Here is a 21129-nt window from a genome sequence, read left to right on the forward strand (position 1 = left end):
CCTCGAGCTGCTTCTCGCGCGCCTTGCGCTTTGCCTTTTTGCCGCGCGTGTTTGCGAGGCGCGCGCGCGCCTGGCGGGCAGGGAGGGGAGGGAAGGGGGGGGAGGGGTGCTTGCGTGTTGCGAGGGGGGGGAGGGGGGAGAGAGGGGCGAGCGTGGAGCCGGGCATCCTGCAGAGACCATCCTGCAGAGACCCTCCCCCGCCCTCCCCCGCCCTCGTCCTCCCCCACCCGCGGCTCCTCGTCATCTCGAGGCGCCGTCGCGCGGCGAGGGAGCATCTGCGTCTTGCCGCCACCCTCCCGGCTCCACCCTCGGCTCCGAATCTCGGCTCCATCTCCCGCGCGCCTCGGAGAGCATCTCCTTTTCGTCGTCGTCCATGTCCACCGGGTCAGGTCGCGCGGGCTTCGACTCGGGGTTCGGGTCGATCTCGCCCGGCCGCAGCCGGCGAGGGTCGTCCGCCGCCGACGCGTCTCCGTCCGCTGACGCGCCCCGCCGCGTCGCCTGTGTCGAGCATCGCCGGCAAGCGGGGGGTGGGGGGAGAGGTGGTGCGTGGGCAGGGTGGCGGCGGCGGGTGCGGGGCCGCGGCTTTGGGAGGGGGGGTGGAGGGGGGAGGCGCGGGCGAGGCGCGGGCGAGGCTCGCGCGCAGCGGGGCGCAGGGGCGCGGGCACGGCAGGGGTAGGGACGGCCGCCGCGGCGCCTGGTCGAGGAGTCGCTCGTAGTGCTCGAGGCACTGCGCGGCGGTGCGGCCGACGATGGGCGCGATGGTGCGCCACTGGGTGGGCATGAGCTTGGCCAGGTGCAGCAGCTTCTCCTCCTCCTCGCGCGACCACTCCGTCTTCTTGATGGACGGGTCGAGCCACTCGTGCCACCGCGCCTTGCACTGCTTGGCCGACTTGCGCACCAGAAGCGACGAGATGCGCGACCACTGATTCTTGCCGTACTTCATGACGGCCGCCTTGAGGATCTCATCCTCGGTGTTCTTCCACACGCCACCCTTGATGAGGATCCGCATGGCGGCGGGAGCGGCAGGCGGCGCAGCAGCGACGCGGAGCGACTGTCAGGCGGCACCCGTAGGAAGGAGAAATCGGGCTGTGAGCGGCGAGCGACTGTCCAGGCACCCGTAAGGCGATTCAAACAGCGCCTGAACGCATGGCGTTCAGGCGGCACTTCTCTCGCGTCGGCTCCGCCGAGCGCTGCACAGAGACCATCTTCACTGACCACCAACGACAGGTGTGCGACTACGCGCTCGTCTACGCGGAGAAGAAGAACGACGGCGAAGCGCCGTACTCGGTCTCCTTCACCGCGACGCAGAGCGGCGACGTCATCGTACAGCTGCACCCGCACTCGCAGCTCGAGCGCGCCGTGCGCCATGAGCGGCAGGCGCAGGCCACGGAGCCGCCTGCGAGCGCGAGCCCTGCGGCGCCGCCCGCCCCTGCCGCCGCGCCGCCAGCCGCGGAGCCGGCGCCCAAGACGTACGCCGCCGCAGCCGCATCGCAGCCGCAGGGTGCCACCGCGGGTGGCCAGCCCGCCGCGCCTGCGGGCCCGGCCGCCGCCGCGCGCGTGCCGCCGCCGCCCAGCGGCGGCGGAGTGCGCGGCTGCTCCTTCACTGTCCCTAACCCGGGCAGGAAGCGTGGGCAGCAGCAGCGCGGCAAGGGCCGCGGTGCCAGGGGCCGTGCCGATGCTGGACCCCGTCTCGTTGACAAGAACGCGCTGTCCGCGCGCGGCAGCGGGCCCTCGCGCCAGTCGCGCTCGCCGTCGCCCGACTCTCCGCCCGCCAAGCGGGCCGCCTCCGCTGACTCGTCCGGCTATGAAACTGATACGCCGGACGAGGTGCAGCAGGAGGCGGTCCGCAGGGTATGCGGCGCGCTCGGCATGAGGGAGCAGTTCGAGGCGGCGATGGCGGCGGGCGAGCTGCTCGAGATGCTCGAGAGCTTGCCGCGAGGGGCGGTCGAGGCCTCTGTCCGACAGATGCGGGGTTACAACCGCACGGGCGAGTGGCCAGAGCCCATTCTCACCAGCCCTGCCCCGCAGCGCGGCCGCTCGCCAAGCCCCGTCGATGAGTGGTCAGATGGTTAGTGCCCGAGAGCGAGGGGTCCGGGGGGGAGCACAAACATAGGACGCCCAGCCTTGCCCTCGTGCCGCCGAGTGCATATCCTATGCGAGAGAGATCCCCTGTGCCCTGTGCCCAGCCCTCTCCGCGCGGCGATGCGCCCTCCCCCCTCGCTTTTGCAAAATCCTGCAAAGGTGGGGACGTGTCTGTCCTCGACCCAGCCCTAGCTTGGGATGTCCGTTGTATTTATTTATTTATTCCAGGCACCCGTGGAAAGAAGATAACGCGAGCGCTCAACGGAGCTGGGAATAGGACCGCCGCAAGCGGCGTGGCGTGGGGCGGTTGAGCATCCCTCCGGGGGCCCCTCTGCGCCGGGGAGGCGTTGTTGGAGGCTAGGACGCAAGCGTCCGTCGTGTTGGAGAGTGTGAGACCGATTAGGCTCGACGCCGCGCTCGCTGTGGGGCTGCCACAAAGTCGCCGCCGAACGTGCCACCGAAGGCGTCCCGTCGGAGGTGATGGAGTTTGAGACCTGAGGCTGCGGAGGTGACGCCTGAGGTACCGGGCCGTGCACGGCGACTCAGCCGGCGACCGCCACGGGCTCAGACGAGACTTGTCGACGCGTTCCGGCTCAGCTTCACCGTGGTCCTCGGGCGTCTGTCGACGTCAGGACCACCCATACAGCTCGCGGGTTTGAGGTCGCAAGAGCCAAGATGGTGGCGTTTGGACATCCCAACCATCACACAAGACAGCCTGTAGGTGGTGGCGGGACGGCGCAGTGTTTGTGGCACTCGGCAGTAGGCACCCGCGGCACGGCCCCGCTGTCGGCTCTCGCGGGCTGCGGAACCGGCCCCAGAGGGGGACGGTCCGGGCGAGTGTGGCAGCTCCTGCGCTAGTATGGGCAGCCTCTATCATAGCACTACTGATCCTGGTCATTAGAGCTGCCAGGGATAGCGTCAGGAGCCGGTAGGAGTCAAAACCCCTCATATTTGAGACATCGTGTCCCATATACTCGCACAACGAGCCAGCGGCGCGCAAGGAAGCAGGCGCAGCGGAGGCGGCCTAGCAGCTGAGGGGCTCGCTAAACGCTCGCCGAGCTCCATGCTGTGCAACACCACCTCCTCACTAATCGTCAGGGGCGCGGAGAGCGCAGTGCACTGCGGTGAGGCTGCGCAGCGGGGGCTCACCGACACCCCCTGCACCGCGCTCAGCGGCGCAGGGGAGGGCGGTCGGTGGCGGCGGCGGCGAGGCGCGAGGCGGTGGCGGCGGTGGTGCGGGCGGCGGGATGACAGGGGAGGCGGCGGGATTGACAGGGGAGGCGGCGGCCACGAGCGGAGCGGCGCGAGAAGGGGGGGGGGGGGCGGCGAGGCGCCGGTGAGCGAGGCGCCCGCGCCATCAGAGGGACGCGCCGCTGCGAGATGGAGGGCGGCGGTGACGGAGGCGAGGCGCGAGGCGGCGGCGGCGGCGGCGGCGGCGGCGGCGGCGGCGGCGGCGGCGGCGGCGGTGGCGAGAACGGCGGCACCGAGTCTCGGTGAGCGGCGGCGGGAGGAGGAGCAGCGGCGGCGCTCGCTCGCTGTTGACGGGAGCGCTTTTGAGCCTGGGAGCCCATGTCACTGCGACCGGCGTGCCCGGGAACGGAGATCGCGCGCGCGCCGCCACTCACGACGCGCGCGCGATCTTCGCGGAGTCGGGTCCCCAGAGGGAAGCGGTCTTCTCGGCCGACGTCCAGCGGCGCGCAAGGAAGCAGGCGCAGCAGAGGCGGCCTAGCACCGGCTCGGCGCCGGGCGGTTGCGCTGCCCGCGAGCCGCGTCCTGAGCCTCGGCAGCGCGCTGCGCGGCGCGGCGCTCGCGCCGCTTCTGTGCCGAGAGCGGCATGATGGTTCGCCAGCTGAAGCTCGAGATCCTCGGTATCACGAGTTCCTCCGCTCTGCAAAGGCCCCTCCGTACTTCGACGCGGCTGCTCGCGTAGAGGAGGTAGAGAGGGAGAGGTTGTATTGAGTAATGCGTCCTTCTTGCGGTACGACCGAAGAGAGACCCTCAGCCTCGCCGCCGCGGGTGCGGCGGCTAAGCCTGACATGCGTTGAGTGAGGGGAGGGAGGCGATGCACTTTGCCCCCCCCCCAGACGACCGACATCACACACGACAGTCAGCAGCAGACATGCACATGACAGGCGGAGGGACAGGGAGATACCCGCAAGACGCACCCGGAGCATCCTCTCGGGTGGAATCAAACATCAGCGGTCTGCAGCTGAGATACGGCATCGTCCATTTTCGCGAAGTGATCGAGCGGCGCAGCTGACGAGAAGCCAGATGCTGCACCGTCCTCGTCGACGAAGGCGGCCAGATCCACCTTGCTGAAGCGCCCGCATCGAGTGCGGTCGGCGTGCTTCCTCTCTCTGTCTGACCACCGGGTGGTCAGATCGCCGCCTTTGATCAGGAGCTCGACCCGGCGAAGGCATGCGCCACGGATCGCTCTCACGTTCGCAATGAATTGAGAGTCGGCTGCCATGGTGCTAGCCAGGTTTGAGATACTCGCAGCGTCCGCGCTCACTAGCCGGACTAGGTCTGTCTGGGAGGCGCGCACCTCTCGAGTCGAGCTCTCGTGTGAGCGAGGCTAGGTAGGCCCGTCGGCGATGCGTCCAACTCGGCTATGCGAGCAAGGCCGTTTAAGACGCCGGTCTGCTCGCGGGAGGCCGCAATCCGCTGCGCCGCTGCGGCGACCGCCGTTGCCGAATCCTCTGTGCCCTCTTCTTTCGACGGGAGCACGGATGATTTGAATGACTCGCCGAGCCGAGCGAGGAAGGTTTGCATCTCATCCACCGAAACGCCTGTCTGGTATAGCCCCAGCCGACTCCGCGTGAACTCTCGAGGGATCTCGAGTTGCCCAGCTGCTCGGGTACGAACTCTGTTCACACCGAGTAGCTGGGAGTGGCTGCGGCTATAGCAGACAGCCGAAACGCTATCCTTCCCGGCAATCTCTTCCAGCATCGCGCTGTGCCGTTCGCTGAGGATGACGGCGTTGAGCGCACCAAAGAACATTTGGATTCTCGTGCTGGTGGCGATCGATGCTGCACCGAACGCCGGCATCTCGTCTGCCACCTTGAGAACTTCAGCCGTGACAACGTGGCCTTCCTCTGCCTCCTTGCACTGTGGCAGCTTACGGAACATTTTCAGTGCCTCGTTGGCACCTGATATCTTGACCTGCGCCGAGGCGACCTCGTCACGGCTCTCTTCGTCGGCCTCGAGCATCTTGTTGGCCCGGAGGGTATCCAGCCATCCGGCCCAACCGGTAAAGATCCTGCCCAGCTGATTAGCGGAGAACACCTTGGTGTCTTGCAAGTGCTCCCTCTCGGCTTCCTGGGCGGCGGCGGTCTCCCCCGCTGTCACCGCCTGCCCCAGCAGCCCTTTGATGATCGGCCGTGCCAGCTCCGCGGCTTGCGCTGCCGTCGCGTCTGGGTGCATCACTTTGACGGTGAACTGCTTCGTCCCACCATCGACGACTCTGCCACCCACGCACACGATGATCTGCCCGCTTGTTATACTGTGCACCTGCGAATCGGCTCCAGCCGTGCCAGACAGCTTCTCAATGATGGCATCCGTGCTCACGGTGAGGGCCATGGCGACTGAGAGGTGATGGCGAGGCGTGCGAGCGATGAAGGGCAGACACTCGATTGCGCCGACGGGCAAGTCTGCCGATATCTCATCCGATATCTCATCCAATATCTCGTTAGCTTCGACGCCTCGTGGTGTGAAGTAGATGATGTGGTACAGAGGCCTACGGCCTGCAGGGCGAGCGCCGCACGAAGCCCAGCACCACCCCTCAGCAGAGCTGGCGAGAATCCTGGCGGATTCGCGCTACGTCACGCGGATAAACGGCGGACGACGCGAGGCCCTTATATCTTTAGATGATACGCATACTCGCCGGGGCTCGTAACCCGGTCTAATACAGCGATCTCACCACGGACCTGTCTCACGTTAAAAACCATGTTTTGGGGCAAAACAGCTGAACTAGGGTCACGGAAAGTGCTCGGGGCGCTTTTTTTCGCCTCGTATGCACAAACCAAGTAGCAGGGCCTTCAAAGTGCACATAAAACTACCTCACTTTAGCTCAGTTGGCCCCAGTATTTACTACACGGGCTACACGGCAGCTCGCCGCACAGCCTATTTTCATCGATCTTGCTCGGCTACTAGGGTTAAGCTTTTTTTGCGCAAAAGCTCGTAATTCAGCCATGTACCCGCACTCAATACATAGCATTAACGGGTACCGTGAGGTACCGATTTTAGTATATGTATACTAAAATAAGTACGGCCTCTTTTTTTGAAAATATACTAATCAGGTACCTAAGAGGTGTGGGGTGCGGCACTAGTGCTCCTCGAGCTGGGGGACGAGGAGGCGGCCTCGGTTGACTTCTCGCAGCCACTTCACGAGATCGGGCTCACATCCATCCACGTGATCAGCCTCGTGACACAACTGAGCGACGCGACCGGCTTGGACCTCTCGCCGACGCTGATCTATGAGAGCGTCTCGCTACGCGCTCTGTGCGGCACACTCCTCGAGAAGCTTGACCTGGGCGAGCCTGCCGCAGACGGCGTCACCGGCGACGCGAATGCAAACTACGCGATGCGAGCTTCAGACCGGCTTGTCATCGCCGGGATGGCGTGCCGCTTGCCTGGCGACGCAAACTCGCCCGAAGCACTCTGGTCCAATCTGTTGGCGAGCAAGGATGCGGTGATTGCACCGCCAGCCGGCCGCCCACACAACGGGAGGGAGTCCGGCTATCTGTCGCAGGAGGTGCTGATGAGCTTCGACAACGGGCTCTTCGGGGTTGGCGATCGCGAGGCCACGCTGATGGACCCGCAGCAACGGCTGCTGCTCCATGCGGCCTATGAGGCCTTCCTCGACGCTGGCATGCCTCCGAACGAGCTCTCTGATCGATCCGTGGGCGTCTTCGTTGGTATCTCGCAGGTTGAGTACGCGGCGCTCGCACAGCAGGCGATCCGAGACGAGCAAATCGACACTTCGCCATACCTTGGTCCAGCGTGGTCGCTCTCCATTGCCGCAAACCGGATATCCTACCTTCTCAACCTCACTGGCCCGAGCATCTCACTCGACACGGCGTGCTCGTCGTCGCTCGTCGCTGTCGACTTGGCCATCTCCGCCCTCCGCGAGGGCAAGTGCAACGCCGCGCTGGTCGCGGGCGTCAACGTGCAGCTCCTTAGCGTGTGGTCGGAGACGTTCGTCGCCGCGGGCATGCTCGGCAGCTCGCAGCGTTGCCGCTTTGGTGCTGATGAAGCAGACGGGTACGTGCGCGGCGAGGGTGTGGGCGCCGTCCTCATACGGCGTCTCGACGATGTGGAGCCTGACGCTGTCATCCGGCTGTACGCGGAGGTGATCGGCGCCTCGATCAACCAGGACGGCAAGTCGAACGGGATGACAGCGCCGAATCCGGCGGCGCAAGAGCAGATGCTCCGCGCGGCATACAAGAACATTGATCCGCAGCAGGTGCGATACGTTGAGGCGCACGGCACGGGCACGCGGCTGGGCGACCCGATCGAGCTCGAGGCGCTTGGACGAGTGCTCGGCAACGCCGGCAGCAAACGCGCGACGCACCGAAAGGAAGCTCTGCTTGTTGGTAGCGTGAAGGCAAATATTGGCCACCTCGAGTGCGCCGCCGGCCTCGCGTCGCTCATCAAAGCCGCGCTCATCGTCAAGACGCGAGTCGTACCTAAGACGATCAACGTGGCGAAACCCAACCGACTCGTCAACTTTGATCGCATCGGCGTCTCGTTGGCGACCGAAGGCGCGGTCCTGCCTGCGGACGGTGAGTTTTATGTCGGACTGAGCGGCTTGGGCTTCGGAGGCACCAATGCGCATGTCGTTCTGAAGACCCTCAGTGTCGCTGCTGACGAGCCCCACGAGTGCGTCTCGCCGACAGCAACGTTCACACGCCCGCTGGCGCTGCTGCTATCGTCACACAGCTACGAGCACCTCCGCACCTGCGTTGTGTCGCTCGCAAAGAAGCTCGCCACACCGGCACAAGTGGATGAGGACGAGGCGGCAGCGATCTGTCGGTCGTTGATCGCCCTCCGCTCGCACGAGCTGCGGTTGCATCCCTTTCGCTTGGCCGTGGTTGGATCGAGCGTTGAGGTACATGCCATCACGCCCAGGCCCAGCCCCGCGCTTATAACCCACCACGTGCCAGCCATGTAAGCCCTCCGGCTGACGCGCACCATCTTGGCTCGCAGGAGCTTATCGCCAAGCTGACAGCAGCTGTTCGAGCGCAGGCAACCGCGCCTCTCCCGACATCGCCGCCTCGCATCGTCTTCACTTTCACCGGCCAAGGCTCGCAGTACGTTGGGATGGCAAGCAAGCTGTACTCCTTCTCGGCGACGTTTCGTGCGGCCATTGACGAATGCAGTGAAGTGCTGGCCTCGTTTCCAGAGTGGAGCGGCGCCTCACTTGCGATCGCTTTGTTCGGCCCCGAGCCAACAGCAGATATGGACCGAAGCGGATTCGCGCAGCCGGCCCTGGTCGCACTCGCACTTTCGCTGTACCGCGTGCTCACTTCCGATTGCGGTGTCGTCCCAGACGTCGTCATTGGGCACTCCCTCGGGGAGATTGCGGCGTGCTGCGCGGGTGGGCTACTCACGTTGCAGCAGGCGCTTCGGCTAGCGCTCGTCCGCGGTGTCGCCATGCAGGCGCTGCGCTCGGGATCTGGCGCGATGCTCGCTGTCAACGGCTCGCCAAAGGAGCCGTCTTCGACGAAGCTTCGCGAGGTCTTGGCCGCAAGCCCCGCCATTGCGCTCGCCGCCGTCAACAGCCACCGTAGTTGCGTCTTGAGCGGCGACGCCGGCCAGATTCGTCACGCCGAAGCGGCGCTGAGAGCGGCGGGAGTGCGTGTCAAGCTGCTCGACGTGTCACACGGCTTCCACTCCGCGGACGTCGATCCGTGCCTCCCCCAGCTCCAGCGCAGCGTTGAGGAGCTGATCGGCGAGGCAGAAGCCCCATCGTCGCCGGATCACGCGGCGGCTGCTCACACGAACGCGCGGCCGCGCGTCATTTCCACGCTGAGCTGCAAGGTGCTCGTGGAGACGCCGCAGGCGGCGCACTGGGTTGCTCATGCCCGCCAATCTGTGCTATTCGAGGCGGCCCTCGAGAGCGCTGTGTCGGGGCATGGCTGCTCCGTCGTGGTGGAACTTGGCATGCAGGCGCACCTCTCCCCACACGTGATTGCAAAGCCATGCACTGCCAGAGCGGTGACGGCGGTTCATACCCTACAAGAGGGGTGCGATGACGCCGTGCGCCTACTCGAAACGGCCAGCTCTCTCTTCGCCGCTGGCCTCAGCGTGGACGCCGGTCCGCTCCTTCCCACCGGCAGGCTCACACGCGTCCCCGTCACGCCTCTCGTTGGCTCGCACTTCTGGCTACCTGATCCCTCTGTCGACGCCAAGGAGGCCTGCCGGCTCTCGCATGAGACTCCCTTTCATCCACTGCCTTCGCCTCTTCTCTTTCGACCGTTGTGGATTAAGCATAACGCGCAGAGCTTGCCCAACTCGGGCAAACCCCCAAGGATGTCGACGCTCCTCATCGCGGATCTGATTGGTGACTTGCCGCAAGCATTTGTCGAGCAGATGCAGACGCTCGCCCGTCGCCACGTGCTCGCCCGCACCCCTGCCCAAATGCAACGCTCTCTTTCGCAAACGGCAGTTGGCGATGAGATTGAGCTACTCGTCTTCCGTGGCGACGCCCCGTCGCTGCTGCTCACGTTGCAAACGCTCGCTACCAAAGGGGGCGCCACATGTCGTAAGCTTGCTGTCCTTACGCAACGCATTGCCAGCCACGACGGCAACGAGCATCTACCGCTTCCCTCAGACGCGGCACTCTTTCGCGACGCGGCGACGTGGGGCCTCGTCAAGTCTGCGCGTCTTGAGCCGTCTCACACCGAGCTGCGCGCGATCGACATCGACGACTTCCGCTCGGCACTGAGTATGCGCCACCTGAGCCACATGCTCGCCGCACCGTCGCATCCGCCAGGCAACCTCGCAATCTGCGGCACAGACCTCTTCGACGAAAGGATCTTCGCCGACGAGTCGCTCTCGGCTCCAGACCCCGCTCGGGCGATTTCAAAGCGCTCCGGAACGGCCCTCATCACCGGCGGCACCGGCGCACTCGCACTGCAACTGGCGCTTTGGCTGGTGGAGGCTCGTCATATCAAGCATGTCGTCCTCTGTTCGCGGAGTGGGCGCGTCGCTGAGGCGAACCGCGGGCTCCACGACGCGCTGGAGGCGGCAATATTGCGGAGCGAGGGGGCAGCCACCTTGGTTGTCGAGAGGTGCGATGCGTCAAGCGAGGAGCAGATGCGTGCGCTTCTCGCTGCGCATGCAGACGGCATCACGGGCGGCGGCGTCTTCCATGCTGCTGGGATACTTGACGACGGCCTGTTGCGTGCGATGACGGCCGAGCGCCTCCAACGGGTGGCAGCACCAAAGGCGGACGCTGCCCGGCTGATTGACGCCTTGCTCACAGAGATGGGTGTGCAACCGCGCCATTTTGTTCTCTTTTCCTCTGTCACAAGCCTCGTGGGCACGCTCGGCCAGTCCAATTACGGCGCTGCCAACGCCATCCTTGACACACTTGCACAGCGCCGGTGTGCCTCCGGCGTGCCGGCGCTATCGGTGCAGTGGGGACCGTGGGCGGGGTATGGGATGGCAGCAGGAGAGCGAGTGAGCACCTCGTTGTGGTTGCAGATCGAGCCATCACAGGCACTCGCTGCTCTTGGTAAGGTGCTCGATGCAGCGGAAAGGGGGCCGGCCGTCTGCACGATCGCAGCCATCAACGCCGGGGGTGTGATGCAGCTGATGAGACAGCATCCGCACGTTAGGGGCATGTTCGCCGACGTGCTCAGCCGGCTGACCAACACAGATAGCAAGCAGGCAGCTCCGCCCCTGCGCTGTGATGTGACGTCGGAAGATCTTCTCGAGGCTGTACGAGCCTTTGTGGCGACTGACACCGTGCTACCTGTCGACGCCTTGGCGACAGCGAGCCTGTTCGATCTCGGACTCGACTCGCTCGCAATCAGCGCCTTTGCCGTCGACATCTCACGGCGCTTCGGCGCCAAGGTTGACTTGGCCACTCTTCTTGATGCGAGCTCGTTTGACGCTCTGGCAGCTGTCGTGAACACAACTCGCAGCGGAGACGATGGCGGGGGAAGCGCGGCTGACAGCACGAGCAGCTCGGAGAGAGAAGGCCCCGACATCAGCTTATCCTCCGTCGATCCATTCGGGCCGCTCAGTCCTCGGCGCGCATTCACTCGGGAGGAGCACGAGAAGCTCGTGGAAAAGGTCGAGGTCCTTCGGCTGTGCGCAGAGTGCGACACCTTCGCGGCGAAACACGGGACCTCCAAGAAACTACTCTTCATTGTTGCACGCGTCTTCTCTTGCGCCTTCAACGCGGCCTGTGGCATATTGATCCCCATCATGCTCAGCGGCTACACCCTGACGAAACTCGCTGGCCTGTTATCGAACGTGGATTGGCTCGAGCTCATCCCTGCCATCGTCTACGGCGGAGCGGAAGAGTTCGAGATCGCTCACTCTCTATCCCCAGCTCTGATGGTCATCAGCACGTCCTGCGTTTTCCTTGGGGCGATCCTCTTCACCATTTCCTGCATGATCGGTTGGGCCCTCATAGTCAAGAAGGCAGTCGGGGTGCGGCTGGTGCATGGCCTTTCATACCACTGTTGGAGCCTGACTTGGCTACGCACGAGGCTTGTTTCAGACGCGGCGCACCTGCTGCTACCACTGCCCGCGTCACTCCTGGTGCACACGGAACTGCTCGTCTGGCTCCATCGGCTGTTTGGTGCTCGCGTGGGCGTCAATGTCGTGCTCAGTACGACGCTTCCAGATGTCGCGCCTGTTGCCGAGCTGGTGGACATCGGAGACGACGTGCTGCTGGAGGCGGGCGCGAGGCTGAGGGTCGTGCAGAGCAGCGACGGGATGCGGTTCGAGTGCAAGCGCATCTCGATTTGCTCAGGCGCGTCCGTTTTGCAGCAGTCGATCGTTTGCGGAGGTACTCGCCTTGGCGAGGAGGCGGTAGCTGGCATCTTCTCGGTCGCCCAAGGGTACGTCCCTGATCGGTCGATCGTCTCCGATGCCGACGTGCTGCCGCCATCGAGCAACTTTGGTGCCAACTGCACGGAGGTGACATTGCGCTCGCAGAGCGGGCAGTCCACTTCCCTCCTCATCGGGCACGTCTGCCTTTTCCTTTGCATCCTCTTCCAGACTGCTTTTGCTGCGGCCATTGCAGCGAGATTGATTCTGCTCGGACCGCTGTACGGCTTCGCGCGGCACGGGCGCTGGGTAGTTGCGCAGCACGGGCTATGGGGATTTGCGATCTGTGCGCTCGTGCTGCCGACATTCTTCACGCTCTACGCGCTCGGCGCCAAGTGGTCGCTGATTGGGTGCCAGAGGCCGGGCACAGTGACCATCACGACGGCGATGATGCTACGTCAATGGTACGTGGAACGCCTCTATTGGTTGGCGGAGAGCACCGTCGGTCCATTCAAATACTACTCGGTTCTGGACACTGCGTGGTGTGTGCTCTTTGGGGCCCGCATCCATTTTACCGCAATCTTCTCGCCAACGCCCTCCTTGCCCGACTTTGATCTGCTTGAGGTGGGTAAAGGCTGCTACACCAGTGCTCTTCTCTCGTACAACACCCGCCAGGTGCATCACCGGCGCCAAACGGGCGCACCCAGCACCGTTACTTTCGGTGCGATCCGCCTCCTCCCGAACAGCTTTGTTGGCCCAGAATCTATCCTGCTCTCGGGTGTCACAGTTGAGAGCGACGCCGCCATCTCGGAGAGAACCCTCGTTGCACCGCACACCACTGTCGAGACGGGCACCGCCATGCTCGGCACGCGTGGCAAGCTCATACGATACCGGCCCGACCGCAGCCGCGCTCCAGCTGGCGGGGTGTTGGCGTATGAGGTGCACATGCTACTGCTCATGGCCGTCCGAATCGCCTGGCACTTGAGCTTCACCTTGGCCGCACCGCTGGCGATCTGGTACGAACAAGCCCGTGCTACAGGCCTACTCGACCGCGGCGCGGACATGGGTACCTTCGTCATGTTTTCTACCATCACCATCTGCACCGCATGCGTCATCCAACCGCTCTTCGTCCAGCCACTCTACGCCGTGTGCTCCGTCCTCTTCTCTCGCTCGCTAATGGGTTCTCTCGCGCAGCCTGGCAAGGCGTACGGCTGGCACACGAGGGAGCATTCGCGTTGGACCAGCGCGTTGGCACTCAACGCGAGAACGGCCACCTCTCTAACAATGCCAATAGCGCGACTATGGACCGGCACGTCTTTTCCGCGCACTCTCTTCCGACTAGCGGGGGCCACCGTCGGACGGCACTCCGAGGTTCCTGCTCGTGGTGGCTTATACCCCATGCAGCCGGAGACGTCGTTGATCACGATTGGCGAATGCTTCAGCACTGACGGGGCAGCGTCGGCTTACGCGCACAATTTTGGAAAGGGCTACATGGAGTTTCCTCCGCTGACGATTGGCGCCGGCGTACATCTCTCGCACCTTGCTCTGGTCAATCCTGGCTTGCACGTCCCCGATGGAACGCATGTTGGGCCAGCCTCCATCGTGTCAAAGCTCACGCAGCTCGACGACTCGCAGTGCCTTACCGTTCAGGGCAATCCTCTCCGTCGATGCCAACGCACGCAAAGTCAACATTATGTACACGAGGGGTCGAATGTACGGGAATGGGAGGATGCGGCGCACTGGGAGGATGCGGCGCGTAGTGCTCAAGTGCTCAAACACCGTGTTGCCCGCTTTTTGGTATAAAAGGCTCCGCATGGCTCCAACGTAGTTGGTCCGCACGTACCTCTGAACAGGAATGACAGTCCCTACTCGAGTATCATTGACCCCACGAGGTAGCAACCGGGTCTGTCCTTCGCCTCTCCGAATGGGATTTTCTGCCCTGCCGCCTGTCGCGGCCCCGCCTGCCTCCCGGAGGCCCGCCCGGCCATGCACTCCGCCGCCGGACCGCCCGGCGGGTCCAACCCGAAGCGGGCGACCGGCCGTTCGCACCGCTCGGCCGACGGGGCGAGCCCCGCGGCCCTCGATCGCTCGCCCCGGGACGTGGCCCGACCGGCCCACGCGCACGGCCTGGCCTCTACCGCCACTTTCGGCGACGCAATTTGCGCCTTCATCGCTCTCTGGATCGTCCTGGCACCCATCGGACTCCTCCCGACGGTCGGCGCGCCCACTCCGTGCACTTTGAGTCAGACTCGCTCTTCGGCAGGCACGCTCTTCGGCGAAAAGTCGCCGCCGGCTGTCCACGCCGAGCCAGCCAGTTGCCGGTTCGCACGGCAGCCTCTTCCTCTCGACCAGCCTCAACTTCGACATGGTCATCATTTTGTCGCTGCGTGCTCGTGGCGAGCCGGGCGGCGGTCACACAACGGAGTCGAATCTAGTCGAATATTTAGCCGACGACGGCGACGACGCGGGCGCAGATCGCCTCGGGTGCGCTCGCCGCGGTGAGGGCGGCGAGGAGGCCGGAGAGGCGAGCCTATCAGCTGCTCATGATTGGTGAATCGAGGTGACTGACGATTCGCCAATTCATTGGACGCCGCAGAGGCCAGAGGCGGGCCTCGTAGGGCGCAGCCTCGTCGAACCCAACCGCCGTGACGAGGGCGAGGGCGACGCCGCGCGTGAGCAGCTCGAGCAGCAGCGGCACGAGCGGCGCGTCGCTGCCCAGCGTGGCGCGGTCTGGATAGAGGGTCTGGTCGCCTGTACGGTGGCACATCCAGCGGACGTGTCGCGGACGTGTCGCGGACGTGTCGCGGACGTGTCGTGGACACGCGGAGAGAGTCTCTGGTCGCCGTCGAAGGTGAGCAGCTGCAGGGCTGCGCCCGGGCCCGCCGCGCCGCGGACCTGGGCGAGGCTGCAGATGTTGCGCAGCTCCTTGATGTCATCTCCCCATATCTCCCCATATCTCCCCATAGACCTGGGCGAGGTTGCAGATGTTGCGCAGCTCGCGGAAGGTCGCCGGCACGTACTGGCGGCAAGTGACGTGCGCCTTCAGGCATCGAGCAGGACTGAGCAGACTCAACAGCGAGTACGATTGGTCACGTATGGTAGTAGTAGCAGCAGCAGCAGCAGCAGTAGCAGTAAGGGGTGGGGGGGGCGAGTACGGCAGGGTGGCCTCGTTGTCGTAGTCGATCAGCGCCTCGCGGAGGTGGAGCGGCTGCCACAGCCGGCCAAACTCGTTCGAGACGAGCCTACTCGTTGCACAGACGGAGTAGTGAAGGGATGTCCTTCATGCTCACAGCCAGAGAGCCGACACACACGCAGCGGTTGCCTCGGCGCGAGAGTGCTCAGCTCGGTGGGTAGCGCGTCTTCGCGCTGTGCGGCCTCGAGGTGTTCGGCGATCAGGTCCTCCGCCACGGCACACGCCTAGTCGTGGGCAGCGGCATTGTCGGAGCTCTCGCAGCCGCGCCATCGCTCATGGCGCACACCTCTGTGAGCGAGAGGCGGTCGAGGAGGTCGAGCATGAGGGAGATGAGCGGGTCGGCCGCTTGCCGGCGCGCGAGCTGGCTCGGCGTCATGTCGTGCTTGGCCCTCCCGCGCGTGATCTCGCCCTGATCCTCCTCCGACTGCTGCATTGCCACCGTGACTGCCCGTGAGCCAGTGAGCAGGGCCCGCTGGAGGGCGAGCATTGCCGCGATCCCTGCGAGCGCGCCGGCAGCGCTGAAGGCGGCTCGTTTGTATCCATCAGCCCGGCGAGCACGGAGGTGGTGTGCCGCAGCCCGGCGGTGTTGGGGGAGCCAGATGTTGTGCCGGTGGCGCTGGCCACTGACAACGGGCTGACGCCCTGGAACCCAGCCGGTATGTGCTCACAGGCGGCAGCCAGCCCGCGCATGCACGCGTGTCAGCCATGCACCTCATGCGCGTGCGCGCGCGTGGTAATTAAAAGTCGGTTTACATTTCATCACTGGTATAAAAGAGAACCAAAACGGCACCCGCGCCGCGCGCACGCGCGTTCGCATCACCTCAACACTCACACAGCAAATCAAAGAAAGAAAGAAAGAAAGAAAACAAGAACCCAAGGGAGGGATGGGAGGACGGCACGCCTGCGGGCAGCCGCGCCGCGTTCGAGTTTCTGATAAACAAACTTCAGTTTGTGCTAGTGAACTGAGGAGAAGCGGGTCGAGCCTCGGCGCAGAGGGCAGCCTAGCGGGCGGGAACCCTTACCCCGCGCCCGCCGCTGCCCGCCGCTTTGTGCGCGGGACCTCCGAGCGCCACGAGGCTCCTGACACAGCTCCCGACTAGCGTCGGCTCCTGCTCAGACAGGCGCCAATCGACCAGTTCTCAAGCGAGCGGAGGCGGCGCTACCCGCCGGCCCGCCAGCGACGCACGCTGCAGGCGCCCCGGCGCGCAGGGCAGCCAGGCCGAACCGAACGACTACCGATGCCGGCAACGTCAATGCTCTCCCTCGTGCAGAAGGCGCTGCGCGGCCTCCTCGTCGGCGACGACGAGGTCATCCCCGCGCGCGGCTGCTCCCGGGCCGACGGCGTCGCGGAGCCGACGTCGCCCCCCGCGCCGCTCGTCGGCGGCCCCAGCCAGCGTTCCGAGTTCAACGATCCAGGTGACCGTCCACCCCCTTTGCCCCCCCCCCCCTTTCCCCCTCGGCCGGTGGGCACAGCGGCTCCACCCGTCGAGCGGCGAACATGGCCCTCGAGGGCGGATCCCCCCGAGAGCCGAGGGCGAATCCCTCCGTCACACGGCTGACACCGTCACACGGCCGAGATACTGAGACACGGCGATCCCGTGTGAGGGCGAATCCCTCGCCCCCCCCCCCCCCTCGGCCTGCTGCCGGCTCACACGGCAGCCTCTTCCTCTCGACCAGCCTCAACTTCCATACAGTCAACATTTTGTCGCTGCGTGCTCGTGGCGAGCTGTGGCGGCGGTCGAAGTTGGCCCAGATTCGGTGACGAGCGCCGGACGATAGTAGTGTCTCTGTTCGCCCTGTGCATGTCAGGCCAGGCTGCAGCAGGGCACTACCATCGTGCTGCCCTGCTGCAGCCTGACTTTGCCCACTGTGCACAGCCGCCAGAGCATCACCACCGCCCGGCATCGTGTCACGGCGAGCTTCTTCTGCGCCCGCTCGCGAGGCTCTCGCGCTGGTACACTTTGGCCATCTGCTGCTCGCGTTCGGCGAGCTCTTCTCCGCACGCCTGCCACGGTGCCGTCACCACACACCTTCTGGCCGGCCTGAGCCGCGCGGACTCGCCGGCGGGGGCAACGTGTCGACCTCTCTCTCTGGTGCACCACGGGCCGCGACGGCCTGCTAGCAGCCGGCGCGAGGAGGCAGTGTGCCGGCACAGTCGAGCCGGAGCATCGGGTTCTTGATGCTTGTGGGGTCAAGTTTGACCTTATGTGGCATAATATGCAATAATAAGGCTATGCTGTCTCCCGGCTTTTTGAGATATGATCCCTCAAAGTCGAATTATGGTTTACTGGTGACCATAGTAGCGTCTGTCCTGTTTGCGTTTCTTCCAACGAAACACTTTAAAGTCTCGACAATCACTAAGCTGCTTATGTGGCACCGCAGCGGCTCCCTTGGGGATGCCTGAGGCCACCCCAACCACTCACCAAGCCTTACGTGGACGAATTCAAACCTACTTTTATGGTTTACCCACACTAAGCGAGTACACTGAAAAAGGGACGGCAGCGAATCGGCTGCACGGCTCTGTTGGGAGTGGCTTTGGGAAGGAGGTGTGTGTGCATGCTGTCAGCAGGCTTGGTGGTTGGCTTCGGCCCGCCCACCTGCCCCGCGGACGAGCAGTGGGACCGCGCCGCCGTTGCGCTCGATTCCATCGACTCGGGCATCATCCCCAACCGCTTTGGCGTGAAGGGCTACGGCCTGCCCCTCTGGCGCGACACCGCACACGAGCAGGGGAGGCGCAGACCCCACCTGCTCACCAACATCTACTGGAACTTGCCGACGGGTGGCACCGACGAGTACCGGCTCACCCCCAACGCGACCTCCGGCTGCCGGGTCACGATGGCCACGTTCGCGCACGTGCCGACTGCGACGTCTGGCTTTCTTCGTGGGTCCTGCCCGAAAGTACTCGCCTCGTCGAGCAGCCGCCTCGTCGACTGGACGCGCGCCCCCTCGGTCATGGCGAGCCCGCTGCGCGCTGCGAGCGTGCCGCTGCAGTGCCACTTCTACGGCTACAACCCGTCCATCGTCGTGCTGCCCGCCGACTCGCCCCTGCGCGCCGTGCCCGGCGCTCACTACCTGGTCGCGTTAAACTCGCTGCCCTTCTGGACGCGCGAGCCTGTCGGCGGCGTGTACGACGACATCGTGCACGGCGGTCCGGTCGAGACCTGCCCCGTCGAGCCGACCACGACGGTCGGCCTCTTCTCGCGCCAGATGGATCCGCTCCTCCTGACGCCGCTGCTGCGCGAGCTCGCGGGGGGAGGGGGCGCCGTGCCCCCGCTCGAGGCGCTGGACCCATCCAGCCCTCGGATGGCGCAGTCGACGCTCATGGACGTGGGCCTCTTCGAGTACGGCGGGCGGTACGTGGCGAGCGCGCAGGACTACTCCACTCAGATGCAGGGCTTCGAGATGCCCCTGAGCGAGCGCGCCCTCGTTGTCCCGCTCAGAGTGGAGCTCTTCGCACCGGCGGGGTGCGCGCCGCGGCTGCTCGTCACGCACGCCGAGGCGGAGGAGCACTCGCTCGGCTCGTGCGCGCACGCCGGGTGCGACCCGGCCGACTTCCCGCCTCTCGCGCCGAAGGGCAGCAACCACAAGAACCCCTCCTTCTTCGTCGAGGGCGACGAGCTCCTCGCGCTCGACTGGATCGCCCCAACGGCGGTCGGCCGCGTGACCACGCTGCCGCCCGGCGCGCAGGACGGGGCCAACGTGTCCAACTTCTGGTCGCTGCTGGGCGCAGCGCCGCGCCTCTGCCCCGGCACGTACGGCGAGCGCTACCCTCGCGTGGACACTCTCTGCTTCGAGACGGCCGGGGAACAGCTCTCGGCCGCCGCCGCCGCCCTCTTCGCCGACCTGGCGGGGGAGGACAAGTCGAATGGGACGTCGATGCTGCACGGCGGCCGGATGCTCGTGCGCGTGCCCGCGCTCGGCAACGAGCTTCTCGGCGTGGGGCACCTCGCGCGCGGCTCAGGCACCGTCCATGGGCCGGTGGGCGGCTTCGGCTCCGACTACCCCTTCAACGGCAACCACTACACGCACTTCTTCTTCACGCTGTCCGCCTCGCCGCCGTACGCACTCACGCGGATCTCGACGGAGTTTTGCTTCCGCGCGTTCTCGCTGCTCACGGGCGAGGCGCTTGATGACTGCGACTCTGTGCAGTATTCGTCCTCGATCGTGCTCGAACCCTCCGCCGACGGCTCGGGCCACGAGCTGCTCATCGGCTACGGCGCGATCGACTCGTTCGCGATGGTGACCACGGTGCCGCTGCAGACCGCGCTCGATATGCTCGAGCCCCTTCCGCAGTGAGCGGACCTTTCACGCGTCATCCTCCATTGCTCGTCACTTTTTTTCATGCTTTTTTTGCCCTTTTTTCCATGTCTCAGATCTTCAGATCATCTTTTTTCTCCTCCGCGCGCAACCGGCGGCCCAGTGCTGCTGCTGGTGCTCGCGCTAGAGCGCCGTGCGCGGGATGTCTGTCGCCGCTCGGAAGGGTGGGCGCGCCACGCTCTGCCGTGGGCGATCGGTCCGGCGTGGCGCCGTCGATGCTGCATGCTACTGTGAGGCCCAGCCAGCGCAGGGCGGCCGGGATCCGGGCACGACGCTGCACAGTGGTACCAGAACCGCCGTTGCGCACATCATATAACCCAAGAGACCTCGGGGGGCGATGGTACATCTTCGCGTGTCGAGGGTCGCGCCGCCGATGCCTGCCTCGTACCGCGACGGTCCGCGTATGTGTGCATGCCTCCTGACCGCCACGGTCACGGCCGCTGCGCTCCGGACAGGTTCGTTCGACGCGCTCGACCGTGATCTGGCTCGGCGGCCGCCGCTTTCTTTGGCGTCGAGCGCCCGGTGGTGAGCGCCTCTCACGGCCTTTCCAGCAGGCCGTTCGCTGCCCCGGCGCAGCCGCACCGACCCCCACGGCCCGCCGCACGCGCGCAGGCGCGGCTCGCGCACCTTTCTCGAGGCTGGCACCGCCTTCGAGCACCGCGCTGCCACCGACAGCGCACCCGCGCGGCCGAGGCGCCCCTCGCCGGCGCATGCGGCGAGACGGCGAGCGTGTCGGCGCGCCTTCCGGCCGCCGCACGGCGGACGGGCCGCCCGTCGAGCCGCGCGGCGCCGAGCGAGCCCAGCGGACGCCCTCACCGCTCCGTCGGCGGGTCGTCAGTCACGACGGCCGGCCTCTCCTCCCATCCGCACGCCGCGCCTACCCCCTCGCCGCGCCGATCCTCACGCGGAGGGTAAAACCCTGTGGGACAAAACCCCCCCGCGGTCGGCAGTCTTCAGAGTGGACCCCCCCCTCCCCAGCCTCCCCTGTGCATCTCGCACCCCCCCCCGCTCCCCATCGGTGACTCGCGAAGGACACGGACACTCGGGGTGAGGGGGGGTCCCCCCGGAGGGGGCTCTGGGGCATTGTTGGGTTGATCGCTCGTGCCGATCTCGGGTCGATCTCGGGTCGATCTCGGGTCGATCTCGAGTCGATCTCGGGTCGATCTCGGGTCGATCTCGGGTCGATCTCGGGTATCGGGTCGGTCTTGGGTCGGTCTCGGAGTGGTCTAGAAAAGAATAAGAAAAAAATGTGGGGCGAGATGAGGCGAGATGAGGCGAGGTGAGGCGAGGTGAGGGGCGATCTGGCGAGATGAGGCGAGATGAGGCGAGGTGAGGCGAGATGAGGCGAGATGAGGCGAGTGGCGAGATGAGGCGAGATCAGGCGAGGTGAGGCGAGATGAGGCGAGCGGGTGAGGCGAGATGAGGAGAGGTGTGAGGCGAGATGAGGCGAGGTGAGGCGAGATGAAGCGAGGCCGGCGAGATGAGGCGAGAGAGGCGAGACTAGGAGGCGAGATGAAGCGGGTGGTCCC

The 21129-nt window shown here is 65.5% G+C and overlaps 5 protein-coding genes across 5 annotated transcripts; 3 read left to right on the plus strand and 2 right to left on the minus strand.

The window, feature by feature from the left end:
- Positions 1-148: 148 nt before the first annotated feature.
- EMIHUDRAFT_357624 (hypothetical protein) lies at positions 149-1058 on the minus strand. The gene is made up of 2 exons (XM_005764235.1): positions 683-1058; positions 149-486 (listed from the first exon to the last, which is right to left on the minus strand). Exons 1-2 carry the CDS (start codon positions 1007-1009, stop codon positions 241-243), a joined length of 573 nt encoding a protein of 190 aa, XP_005764292.1. The 5' UTR covers positions 1010-1058; the 3' UTR covers positions 149-240.
- Positions 1059-1146: 88 nt separating this feature from the next.
- EMIHUDRAFT_214212 (hypothetical protein) lies at positions 1147-2580 on the plus strand (the record flags this gene model as incomplete). The annotated part of the gene is made up of 4 exons (XM_005764236.1): positions 1147-1359; positions 1651-2068; positions 2311-2388; positions 2486-2580. 4 exons carry the CDS (start codon positions 1147-1149, stop codon positions 2578-2580), a joined length of 804 nt encoding a protein of 267 aa, XP_005764293.1.
- A 717-nt stretch (positions 2581-3297) lies between these two features.
- On the minus strand, positions 3298-3786 carry EMIHUDRAFT_357632 (hypothetical protein; the record flags this gene model as incomplete). Its single annotated transcript, XM_005764237.1, is given in 3 exon segments — positions 3298-3390; positions 3404-3601; positions 3614-3786. Coding segments are annotated over 2 exon segments (202 nt in total), but the record flags the coding sequence as incomplete, so codon positions are not given.
- Positions 3787-6272: 2486 nt separating this feature from the next.
- Positions 6273-14644, plus strand: PKS4 (polyketide synthase; the record flags this gene model as incomplete). The annotated part of the gene is made up of 4 exons (XM_005764316.1): positions 6273-6314; positions 6392-8191; positions 8290-13857; positions 14354-14644. The coding sequence occupies 4 exons, from the start codon at positions 6273-6275 to the stop codon at positions 14642-14644; spliced, it is 7701 nt and encodes a 2566-aa protein (XP_005764373.1).
- A 3172-nt stretch (positions 14645-17816) lies between these two features.
- EMIHUDRAFT_452328 (hypothetical protein) lies at positions 17817-19663 on the plus strand. Its single transcript, XM_005764238.1, has one exon. The coding sequence runs from the start codon at positions 17840-17842 to the stop codon at positions 19577-19579; it is 1740 nt and encodes a 579-aa protein (XP_005764295.1). The 5' UTR covers positions 17817-17839; the 3' UTR covers positions 19580-19663.
- The last annotated feature ends 1466 nt before the right edge of the window (positions 19664-21129 follow it).

The sequence above is a fragment of the Emiliania huxleyi genome, assembly GCF_000372725.1.
Source record: "Emiliania huxleyi CCMP1516 unplaced genomic scaffold EMIHUscaffold_60, whole genome shotgun sequence".
Lineage (NCBI taxonomy): Eukaryota > Haptophyta > Isochrysidales > Noelaerhabdaceae > Emiliania > Emiliania huxleyi.